The sequence below is a fragment of the Falco naumanni genome, chromosome 5, assembly GCF_017639655.2.
Source record: "Falco naumanni isolate bFalNau1 chromosome 5, bFalNau1.pat, whole genome shotgun sequence".
Taxonomy (NCBI): domain Eukaryota; kingdom Metazoa; phylum Chordata; class Aves; order Falconiformes; family Falconidae; genus Falco; species Falco naumanni.
Window position 1 is genome coordinate 45,922,369 of NC_054058.1, and position 12,306 is coordinate 45,934,674.

The window sequence follows — 12,306 nt, forward strand, 5'->3', positions numbered from 1 at the left end:
AACGCTAGCACATCTAAGAAGCAGTCCCAGTAGTTACTCCTATTTTCTCACTTGTTCATCTACTGTCTCCATCACATATTACAACTCTAAGCATGCAAGAACTTTTCTCAGATGCATTCCCAGACTCAGCCCTTCATTTTACATCCTATGGTGGTTTTCATTACTTCTTCCTTGTCATTTATCTAGCCTAAGAATTTTTGGAACCGCTGAGCAGGTGGAGGGCAAGGAATAACGGGCCAAGAAGAGTTGCAGCCTCTGCCAACTTTGTGCTGGTTGCATAAGAAAAATATTTTCTTAGAGAGGTATTCTTAAAATACCTCTTATTACCATTTTTAACGCAAAAACCTAATGCATTCCATATTTCCAGTTTCTCTAATGGAAAAATTTTTGTAAAATTATGAGATCAGTCTTGAAATGAAAGAAAAAGTAGAATATAATCAATATGTAATAAAAGCTAGGTCAGTTTAATTATAACCTTGAAACAGCAAATATTATTGTTTTATAACAGCAATAATGAAAAATCTTGTCTTCTTTCAGAATTATTTCTTTACGGAAGAAATTATCTAATCTGAAACAGCAAGTTGAAATGCTGATGCAAAGTTCTAAAAGCTCTTCAGCTTCAGAACCTACAAGTTTTCTTGAACGAAGTGAAACTCTGAAAATAATTCCTTCAAAAAAACCCAAAATGAATGTTGCAAAAGTGCATCTTGATGAAAAAACAGAAGTAAGTGAGAACAGTTCTGCTCTTAAATATGCCTGACTTTAAGATGTCTGTTTTGGGGAAAATACATGATAGGTAACTTGGAAGGCAGACATAAAAGATTAAATTTCCCTCAGCCCTTTCAAGAAATGCTGAAATATTTTCACTTTTCATTTTATATTTAACTTTTTATTTTCCTCATATGTTGCTCGTCACTTCACAAAAATAGCAGGCAACTTCAGCCTTCCACTTGAAAATAAAGGCTACATCTTCAGGTATATAGATTTGAAAATTGATGCCTAATTTATAGTAATCTACATCTGAAAATCCTTGGCAGAGTGTTAAATTAGCACGGCGATTAACCCAGAAGTGCTTTTAAAAAATCAGTTACACATCTTCAATGCAAAATGGGCAGTGATTTTGAAATAAGAACCTTCTAATGTTATTGAGAGAGGACTAAAACTGGCAGTGAATTTGTTTTCATCTTCACTACGCCATCTTCCTCTTTTCTTTTTTATTAGCAAGGCTGAATATGGTCTGCAACCAAATAACTCCCCCCACATAAACATACAAAAGAGATAATTTCAGAATTTTCCATGTGGTCTGTTTGAGATAATGTCATTGGAATAGAATGTTGCCACAGCATAACTGCTGCTTGATAAATGCCAAGGCAAAATAGACGTTTATTTTCGAAGTGGGAGACATTTATCATGTGACAGGATTCTCTTTATATCTATTATACGAAATGATTAATGATGTAGAGGCTGTCATTTTGTCTGATGGATGCTGTGAAACCGTGACAATTGTGCACTGTGCCATTGAGGCTGTATTTTGACCAGCTTGAAGAACAAATGATGCTTTGGCCAATCACAGTGGTTTTGGGAGGGTAGACAGAGCTGTCCTTTAGTGGGTGTTTCTGATTACCTGAAGGGTTTTGCTCAAACTTTCATTAATATACGTCAGTAATTGGAAAAGCAATGTTTAGAATACTAATAAGATTAACATGCCATGCATTATACATGTATAAATATCATCTTGTCAGACTGTTTGTTTATAATGTCTTCAGTAAACACGTAGCAGAAGTATGCTCGCTCACTGGATTTAATACCTGAGCCAGGGGCAATTTTGCCTCAGTAGACACCGCAAGGTTTGGGCACTTGTGTTTGTACAGCAAACACAACTATTTGTGTTGCAGAAAATTTATATTCATCAGCTAAGGTTTATTTTGTTCTGAATTCAATTAGAATAACCTAAAATTTGATTGTTCTGAAAAATTTTGTAAAGCAAAGCCATCTGTTACCTTATCAGAGGAGAATGGTAGTACAGCATTAGCTTTTTTCTTGTTTTATGCCGTTAGGAAATGGCTAAAAGGTGTTTATCTGAAGTCAAAGCACTGCTATCTGTTGTTCCAGCCCTGTCCTTGCCATTAACTGAGGTATGTGTTCACATTAATAGTAAAAATCTGTTTTCTAAAATAAAACAATTGCTCAGTTAAACTGAAACATGGATTATACCACTAAGTATCTTCCCGTATTTTTCTTATACGTTGTTGGACTTTCCGTTTGGGTTTTATTTTTTCATTTTTATAAACAAAATTCAAATGTGCATGCTTACAAACTATAAGTATCTTCACTGTTCATTATAATCACCTTTTTATACATACAGAAATGTATTAAAAATTAATCTCATTCACAATGGGTTCATCTAGGTTATTCATCACCTTCTGGTCATTGTTTACAGAGACACCAGTGAATTTCCATGATGTAATTGTCAAATGCAATTTCTTCCCATCCTGGTGTTTTTACAATTATTCAGGCTTTCCTTCTATTTTCTTTAGCTTTCTCTGTCATGCCCATGACATATCCTGAGAGACAGCACGCCATTTTTTTGGTCCATGTTGTATTCATCTTGTTACCCAGTTGTACTCAGCGCCCCAGAGCAGGCTATGGGAACTGGCCCGCAGAGGGCAGCGGTGCTGTTCAGTGTTCTCAGCCACCCTAGGGGATCCCTAGGGAAGGGACCACGGTGGCCAGGGCTCAAGGAACTCCAAGGAAGATTTTGGAATCCACTGTAACATACCACTCCCCCCGACTAAACCTCAGATATCTTGCCTGTAATTGTTCACAACTGAATGGTAACAGATAAGGCGTCCACAGTACTCTTCTTTTCCAGTCAGGTAGCTCTTCCTACCAGAAAGGAATCCTGAGTCTCACCTGGGAACAGTTTGGCTAGCAGCCTATTTAGAAGGGAGAATCTGTAATGCTGTCCTGTGCATCCTGCAGTCTGGTACCTGGGAGTACATACTTTGCTTTTATACATATTGCACCAGTGATCCATCTTAAAAAGCCTCTCTCAAATGACTCCCAGACTTTTGTATCACTCAATCTGGCTTTATCAATGCATCAAAATATGCACACATTCAGTCTGCAAAGTTATACTTTTCAGTCCCATTGAAATATCTTCCATGGTAAAGAGATTTGACAGACACCTAGGGGAAGGTAAAGCCAAGCTTTCGATCGTGTGGACCTCCTGGACCTGTTTTAAATTCTCGGGAATCCCTCTTGACTTTGCCTGCTTCTCTTTGTGGGTCTACCATGAAAGCGAGGGAGCAAATTTAGTGGTGTCCTGCCAGTAAGAATATGATGTTAATTGCTCTGTTTTATACTGGCTAAATGTCACATCAAGCTAAAATATTTCAACAGGTGAAACTATGGGCTTTTCATGACAAAGTTTCAGATAAGAGATTTCAAACTAAGGTGCTATTACATTTGGCAGATTGATTGATTGAGCGAGTGAAGCCTAATCTTTCAAGATGCTGAGTATCTTCATTCTTCTCTGAAGCCAGCACTTCATTATGCACAGCATATTTCTAAACAGTACTTCCAAACTTTCAAATAAGTTCTGTATGTGCATTACCCAGTCTTCTTGGCTAGAAGTGGAAAGCTCAGAGTGGCACTATGTATACTATAGGGTAGTACATTTCCTGTTTTCAAGTATGCAGGAGAAGGCAGCAGATGTATCACTTATATGTAGTTTTACATCATTTTTCCCCACTGCACACTTTTTTTTTTTTTTTGCTCATCATCTTCTGAATTAATTGGATAAAGTCAGTTCTGCTTTGTGGTATTTGTTTTCTCATTCTCTGAGCTGTCACACTTTAACTCCTATCATGTTTCCAGTGTCTCTTCTTTGATCCTCTTTTTTCTGTTTATGTGTCTTACGGTGCTTTTGATTCAGCACTGAATTATATTTCCAAGTGGAAAAAGTGCATTTTTATTGAATTATTCATTTAAAATTATTTTACTGTTCATGTTTTAAGAACAAAAATTGATCAGCCAGCTTGTTTTTACAGCTACTTAATCAATAGCTATGTTCTTGAGGGAGATAATAAAGCGTAGTGTTTGGAAGTTCCAATCTTAAATGTTAAAAGTAAATTTATAAATAAAATAATTGCATTAAATATTAATCTCCCTAGATAGCCTGTTGCAAGCTTATCCTCCTTTAGTTAGTTTTTCTTAATATATAAATCAGCTAGACAATTCTCTTATGTCCAATGGACATACAAACCAGTTTATCATTGCCTTCTATTTCACCTTTTACAATTAGCTCAATTCTTTCAGATTCTCATCTTAGGAAAAGTTTTCCAAATTATTAATAATTCTTGCTGCTCTTGTCTGATATTTTCATTTTACCTACAGATGATCAGGGTAAACTTTGTGAGCAAGACTGTTCACCAAAATGTCCTCACCTTAATCCTGTTTTACTAGTTTCTTGCAAGAGATGTCATTAACCACAAATTAATATTGAGGCAATGAGTGTTTCTAACTTATTCATTGGTTGTAGCTCAGAAATCTGGCTTTAATATGGAGCTATTTGTATATATGTACTTTCTGGCACCTATAAACTTAATAAAGTCCTTTGCTTGTTTTTTCTTTTTGTGTGTGTGTGTGTGTGTGTGTGTGTGTTTTGTGGTTTTTTTTTTTTTTTCCCCAGATCCCATTTGATGTTACTTTGCAATCAATAGCAAGTTTGGAAGATATGTTTGATCCTGCCAATGGATATATAATAACTGAAGAAAGCCTCTTCAGTTGGATCATTTCTCTGTTTCACTGAATTCTGTTTTTGCAGTAACTTCATCAATTGTTGAGTGCTATAGATTTAGACTTAAGTTCTGGTGTTTATGAAACAACCTCATTAATCACACCAGGACTTGGCTCCTAATGTGTTTTATAATTTTCATTTTGAGTTTATTTCTAATTACTTAAAATTAATATGTTTTAAAATTAAAACACATTTTTAGAAATTAAATGTATTAAAAGTAGTTTCTTAACAAGAGGATTAAAAATATTCAATCATATATAATTAAGTGACTTTGTTGGGGTTTTTCTAGCTTTTCAATAATTTCTTATTTAGAAAAGCTGAATAGGCTTGTAGCCTTCTAGCATCTGCTAATAGATAACTGCTTTTCCCCTGAAGTTTTATTCTCATCAGCATTTTTAAATTGCTTTTGCATTTATCAAAAGTTGGGTTTATTTCTAAGACTGATAATTTTTTTTGGCCTAAAATCATCACTGAGTTTGTTCTCTTACACTGCTATTTGAAACTAGCGTTTCAAACTTTTCTATCTTCCGTTAAAACCACGTCACAGGCTGTTCAGCGTGAAAATGATCACTCAGATGTCTCCATAATTTCACAGCATTTTTCAGGGGAGGGGAGGCCATTTAAAAAAATAAAATTTCTATAGACTACATAGAACATTTTTGGAACTCTAAAAAACAAAACCTCTATTACGCAGTCAATACCGCAAATATTATTTTAAAGTGCTGAAGAAACCCTAGTGAGTCCTAACAACAGCCACCTGAGTCAATGGGCTTGTCTAGTGTTAGAGATGGGGAATCTGACACAAAAAAATTAGTTAGTTGAACAAGGCCACACAAGAGAGTGGTCATGGCCCTTTGGTTTTGCTCACATCACAAGGCCAGGCACTTCTTTACTAGTTACAGTAATCTGTTTGCAACAAACAGCAAAAAACCCAGGATGTTTGGGTAGGAGCCCTGTGAGACTTGTCCTATCACTGGGTTCAGTTTCTGTGAAAAATAAACAATTGTGTTGAACACCAGCCCCTTTCACTTCAGTCAGGCTCTTCCTGTGCTGTAGCCCAGTGATAAAAAGATAAAATATTTTGAGCTATTTGGAAATTGCAGATTTACCTTTGCTTGCCCTTTTTAGAGAAATGTTACCTGGTTGAGTGACGTTTCCTTTCTGGAGGGAGGGACAGAGAGAGGTAAAAGATGCAGCATAATGAGTATCTTAAATGTGATCAGCAACATGAAGAAGTGGGGTGAGGGTTTCTGCTGTTTTTCTTTATTCCTATAAAAGAAAAAAGACTGGATGTATCTGTGTTATGTATAGCTTTTTAAAAGTTGTGTTATTTTTTATTTTGTGTAGCCTTTTCTGGAATGCTGTAGGTAGCAGGAAAATTAGAAGGATTATGATACAATGATAAAAAGAAAGTAAAACCCGAGTAATTGATAGGTAAGGTATTTTTGCAAGACAATTTTAAAAATGAGTTAGAATGGTTATTTAACTCAACTGCCTAATAGCCAGTTTGGAGGAAATATTCCTTAGCATTATTCTTTCAATTAAAATAATTTATTGTTCTGCAGTTCTTATAAAGGCAGGAAAAATAAAAACTTACATTAGTATTTTTTCTTTTACAAGGAACATGTAAAAAATTGCAGGTGTTTTTGAAAAAGCTATTCAGTCTTCCCTTGTACTTTGTAAATAGTATAAACCTTTTTCTTTTTGGAGTCACCTTGAGGATTATCATAGGACTTTTGTCCTATTTTTTGCAGCTTAATTAGTATTTTTAAAACACTTTATAACATCAGGTGAAAATGGAAGTAAAGTTCTATTACAGACCAGGTGTTTCTTCAGTGCTGCCAGTCTGGACCTTGTTATAATTCCTATACTTGAAAGAGAAATATTAAATAAAATGCTTTACATATGCATTTAAAGTATGCTAAAGTTTCTAAGATATTTTTGTTGAAACAAAAAAATATTATCCTACCATCTCCTTTAACATAGCACAGTAAAATAATAACATTGAAACATTGACCTCACTGTATCCATAGCAGCAGATTTTACTCATAAACACAAGATTAAATATTCAATGCAGGTTTCAGAAGAAAACATTGGAGAAAACATTATTCTTCCAGCATATAATTAAACTCTTTAGTTAAAATCTGTTTGTAAGGAAGGAAGCTCATATCTAAATGTCTCCAGTAATTGCACAGAAAAAAACTTATAAAGCTAATTGCAAAGTAAATTGCTTCTTGGTTTATGTATTGTAGTATCTTGTTTCATGTATTATAGTAGTTTGGGTGAGTTTCTCCTTACCAATGAATGCAGACTAAAGCTTTCAATATGGGAGACTAGAATAAATTTGTGTCAGCACCATGTTCAATTAAATTTCTATAGAATACTTGTCTGTGTCACTGTCTCCAAAATTAAAAAGGAAGAGGGAAAGTCACCTTCTTTGATTTCACAGTCTGAAGTGTAAGGAAGGGCCCTCCTGCAATATGAAGGTCTGCCCTGTGATCTGCCCCATACGACACCACCGAAGGGCTACCTACCACCTTGATGGTTTTGAACCACTGGTATGTTTACCAATTATTTTCAAATTTTAACTGACTCCATTCCACATCTGTGAAAGGAGTGGGTAGTGTTTCCCTCTCTGCTAAGTTGTGGGCCAGTGCAAGGAAAGAGAAAGAGCACTGTGGGGACAAATTGAAAGGATTCCGAAATGAATAACATTTTATCTTTAGTGCATCCCCTGGTTAAGGAGCAAGAAGGATCCCACAGGGAACTAAAGAACAGTGAAAAGAGGTGTGGGTTTTAAAAATGCCTTTGGTATTGTCCATTCTGTGAACTGAATGACGTTAAGTGTCCTGAGAACAAAACCAGCTTCTGGTCCTGTAATTAATTGCATCATCAAAAATGTGCTAGGGCTCAAACTGAAATTGAATAGGGAGCTTAACATTGACAGGTCTGAATGGGTTTTAGAATACTTCATTTTTCAAATACTGTTTCAATATAGTTTTAAGTTATATTGCTGCCTTGACAGGGAGTTGTATATTCAAGGCATTCACAGGATTTGTCTCATGCCTACAAATACACAGCAACCTGAAATTATTTCCAGTTGAATTAATTTTATGATGTGGAAATTAATAATTTCACACAGATTTATTCAGTTGTATGTGACTGTTTTTTAAATTCCACTACAGCTCCAATTTATGATCATTTTTTTGTTAGTCTAAGTATTTATCCAGTTTTTGGATGACATCAATCTAACAAAATAATCCTAATAATTAGCCTCACTATGCCTCAGTTTCTTTATCTGAAGATAACAGTAATCCCCTCATCAGTGAGGGATTTGAAGTTTTCTGCATCAACATTTGGAAAATATTTTCAGAACCTTGAATGAAAGAGGCAGGGAATTTAAGTTCTTTTTCAATTGAGACACAACATAAAAGGGATAGTAATTTGTTTCCAAATCCATTTTTAGTGAAATCCAAGAAGAAATATTTCAAAAAAGAATAATGATGGAACTGGAATTAATTGTTGGAATTACAGGCTAATATGCTGAACTAATTAAGCCAGCAAAAGAGATCCATTTATGTTTGCCAAAGATTTTCTTTGAGTTAAAGATACTGAGTACATCATCAAATGAGAGAAGTGAAAATATGAAGCATAGGTTAATCTTTAAAATAGAGTGGGTGAAAGGGTCCAGAGGCAAGTGCTGAAGTCAAATATTTACCACTGCAATTTAATTTTCCACTTTGAAACCCCAGAGATAATTAGAATTATTCTCATTTGTCTTCCATGTCAGCATGATTTAGGATTCTACTTAATGCGCAAAGAAAAAAAAGTGTTGAAGCAAATTACACCAAAAATCTCAGTGTCTCACAGTGGAAAACCAGAATATGCTAAGTAAGAAATCATCACAAGGTGATGGATCCAGCTCCACAGTCTGTCTGGGCTGTTCTCAGACAGCTGTGTGGAGGGTGAAGTTCTGCAAAGAGCCAGTGCACCGTCAGGGCTGCCTTAGCTCCTGGCCAGACATCCAGAATTAAAAGAGTATATCCGCAGCCACCAAAAAATGCCTCTGTCCTAGGCAAAGCTACTTGCTTCTTGGCAGCCATGTGTTCTCCTCAGCGAGGCCTGCGGGGGTCGGCACAGGAGCCTCTGCTGTGGGTTTTCTGAGCGTGAGAACTGCAAGTGCCTGGCAGCACTCATGCTGCTCCGCAACGTGGGGGCAGAACTAGGTCTGTGCCTCACGCTTCGTGCCTCGCTTCATTCCCCATGGATACTGGCATCATAGAGCTAGAATATGGCAGAGCTAGAGGTAAAAATCAAGGTTCTATTTATCCTATAAAATTAATGTACACACTTTATTATCATACAATGTATAGTATATTAATTAGCTCTGTTATGTTCTTATGATTCCACTACCACGCAGAAAAATACCAGCTATTTCAAAACTGCTTTAAAGAACAATTATAACCGTGAAGAAATCCAGGTTGTTTTATCCCTGGTGTCCCAGCTGGTCTTATCCCCCAGGAACTCTGCGGCTCATCATTCAGAACACAGTGTCACTGCTGCTACATTGAAAACCTTGTGTATGGGCAAAAAGGAAACCTACGTATGTTTAAAGCCAAAAAGTTGCTAGTGTAATTGAAATCTTTGCCTGATTCAAGAATAATTATTAATCCAGGTCTAATTATTATGGGAAAAGAATGAATGCTTCTATGCAGAAAAAGTTTAAATAATAATAAAAGTAATAATACAGGTAAAATTATTAAATAAACTGTGGTTATTTTTACCCCTCTTCATCTGTGTAATGCTCACACTTCAACTGCTCCCCTGGGTGTGAAGGTCAGTGGTTTTGTGCCAGCCTGCGTGTGTGAGGAGCTGTTAGGGCAAGTCATCACATCTGGAGTCATGGGCCAGGAAGAATATGATGTTGATGCTTTCTTCTCCCTCACTCTAGGATCATTTTGGGGTAATTTTTATATGTTTAGCACACTTGTACGCATTGATTTTTCTTCATGGGTTTGCAGTTCCATGTTATATCTAAATTCAATATATATGGTGTTCTACATGTGTTAGGTGCTTGGTTTTAGTTCACTTCATTACCCATGAAAACTGTTTTTGTCCAGCACGAGATCTGCAAGTCTTTAGCTTCTTCACTGAAAGGGAGGTCAACCATTGGAACAGGCTGCCCGGGGAGGTGGTGAAATCACCATCTCTGCAGGTGTTTAAAAAACGCATAGATGTGGTGCTTCAGTACGTGGTTTAGTGATGAACTTGGCAGTCCTGGATAACGGTTGGACTTGATGATCTCAAAGGTCTTTGCCAACCTAAATGATTCTATGATTCTGTTCTGTGATTCTATGATTAACTGACGGTGAGTCATTTCTAACCGTGGGGTCTCCAGTGCCAGGGATGTGCTTCATCCCTTCTCATCCCACACCTGTACTCCTCTGCTGCATCCTCAGCCACCACTTCTCAAGGCCTCTGCCCAGACAGGATTTCCCTACACTGCATCATTATGTCAGTTGCAATGTAAGTACCAGCCTTTTTTCTTCGCAGTGGTAGGAAAGTTTTCATCTGTTTTAAAATCTGAATGTGCACACAACAAAACACTTGATGAAAGGAGTTCATCCTGCACTTGGAAGTTCTTTATTTCCTGGGGTGGGGTGGGGTGTATCCAAAATCATTTCTCACAGGCTGTATATTTGGCTGAGATTTCCCGAGATGGGCCAATTCTCTTCACTTGGAAAGCTTTGTGGAGAGAATTTCCCTTCCACCTGCAAGGCAGTTTCCCTCTGAACCAGATCTATCTGTCTCAGATGACGGGACTTTCTCAGGAAGTCTCTTTTACAGCCCTGCACAATTTCTTGGCATGCCCTGCTTTGCACCGGCGGCCTCCATCCTCTTCAGTGGCAGCACGGCTCTGCTTTGAGAATCGGGCTTCTTGCTGCGGTCCTTTCCCCAACATGATATGCCAAGATGTCCCAGCGGTTTCTTACAAATACCAAGAAGAAACACAGCACAGTCACTGGCATAAGAAACAAAGCCAACAAAGATCCTAGTGGCAGGAAAAACTGATTTAATTGAGGGGTGTCATAGAATGAAGCAAAAAATGCTGGTCATGGTTTCGTAAAAAGCCAAAAATTTCTAATTTTTTCAACTTTGAGGCTTCAGGGCTTGGAAGGCAGGTACTTACCTACCTGTCTGTAAACACGGTTATGCTCCACAGTGAGGACATAAAAAAAAAACCAAAACCAGAGGTTATCGTTACAGGGGAGAAAAGCAATTCAATTCTATGTATTGAAGATAGAGAATAACGAGAATTGTCCTTAGAAGTGAAACACAATTGGTTTACAAGCAAATTAGGACAATAAAGTGAAGTGGGAGTAGAAGACTTGTAGGAATGTCGAGACAGATGCTAGATGATATAAAATGTGACTAATGATGGGTTAATGAGGATGAACAGATGCAATAAAGACATGATCCTCGTTGCTGTAGGGAAATCATAATGGCAATTGTATAACAGTGACAATAAGGGTTTTTTTTTCCCGATTCTGAGTTCAGTTATACAAACTAGGAATGAAATGGATATGGAAAATGAAAACTCCATGGGCAAAGGGAAGTGAATGGGGCATTTCAGATCTACCTGTTCTGAGGGTACACAAGATGAAGACTCATTTGAAACCAGATCCCTACAGTCACACAGTTTTGCTACATTTTCACATCACCCTTAACGGCAATCACTTGCTAAATGATTTTCTACTTAGGTTTAGAAAAGAGAGCCAACAAAAATACATCGTTACTTTGAGGAAGTGGTAGCTTTTATTTTACCAAATGAAAACAAAAATAAATATCCCTCCTGCTGTAAACTTCGGCATGACCAGAGTCACAGCTGTATTCCAGCTCCGGCTACAGATGCAGCGACTCTGGGTTGTTGCTGTTACTGGAACCAAACCCCAGGGGTGTCACGGCGCGTTGCGAGTAGGTTTGTTGCAAACACGAAGGCCGTAATTAAAAACGGGCTTGAGCCGACAGGCTCCGAGCGGGAACTCCGCAGTGCGGAACGTATTGATTACCATTGTTTATTACGATCTGTCACCAAGATGTCCCCGTGCAGAGTAAGAACCGGCTGTGCTGGACGCTTTGTACTCGGTACTGAGAATCCAGCCCTTGCTCCAAGCCTCCCACTCAAACGGCGGCAGACACCCACCCGGCGCCAACCGCGCCTCGCGCAGGCAGCGGGATCCACCGCGGCACGCGCGCCCGGCGCCGGCCTCCTCCAGCAGCGTCCAGGGAGGGGCTCGGTGCTGGGGCCGGGTCAGCGACCCGCTACCGCGCCGGGGCCGCCCCGTCTCCCCAGAGACCCCACCGGGCGGCTCCTCCGCCCGCGCACGGTGACCGGTCAGATCCCCAGCCCCGCCACGGCCCCTCGCACACCGGGCTCGGGCCAGGCCTCAGGCGGGGCCTTCTGCCCGGCCGCACGACGGGCGCGCCTCCGGCCGTCCGCTCCG

At 38.5% G+C, this 12,306-nt stretch overlaps 1 protein-coding gene across 1 annotated transcript in view; it reads left to right on the forward strand.

The window, feature by feature from the left end:
* Window positions 1-4,939, forward strand: part of CFAP54 (cilia and flagella associated protein 54) — a 116,271-nt gene extending 111,332 nt beyond the window's left edge. Inside the window, exons 67-69 of the mRNA XM_040596088.1 lie at window positions 538-724; window positions 2,058-2,135; window positions 4,694-4,939. Coding sequence (XP_040452022.1) covers window positions 538-724; window positions 2,058-2,135; window positions 4,694-4,813 — 385 coding nt within the window. The 3' untranslated portion in view covers window positions 4,814-4,939. The remainder of the gene's footprint in view (window positions 1-537; window positions 725-2,057; window positions 2,136-4,693) is intronic.
* The last annotated feature ends 7,367 nt before the right edge of the window (window positions 4,940-12,306 follow it).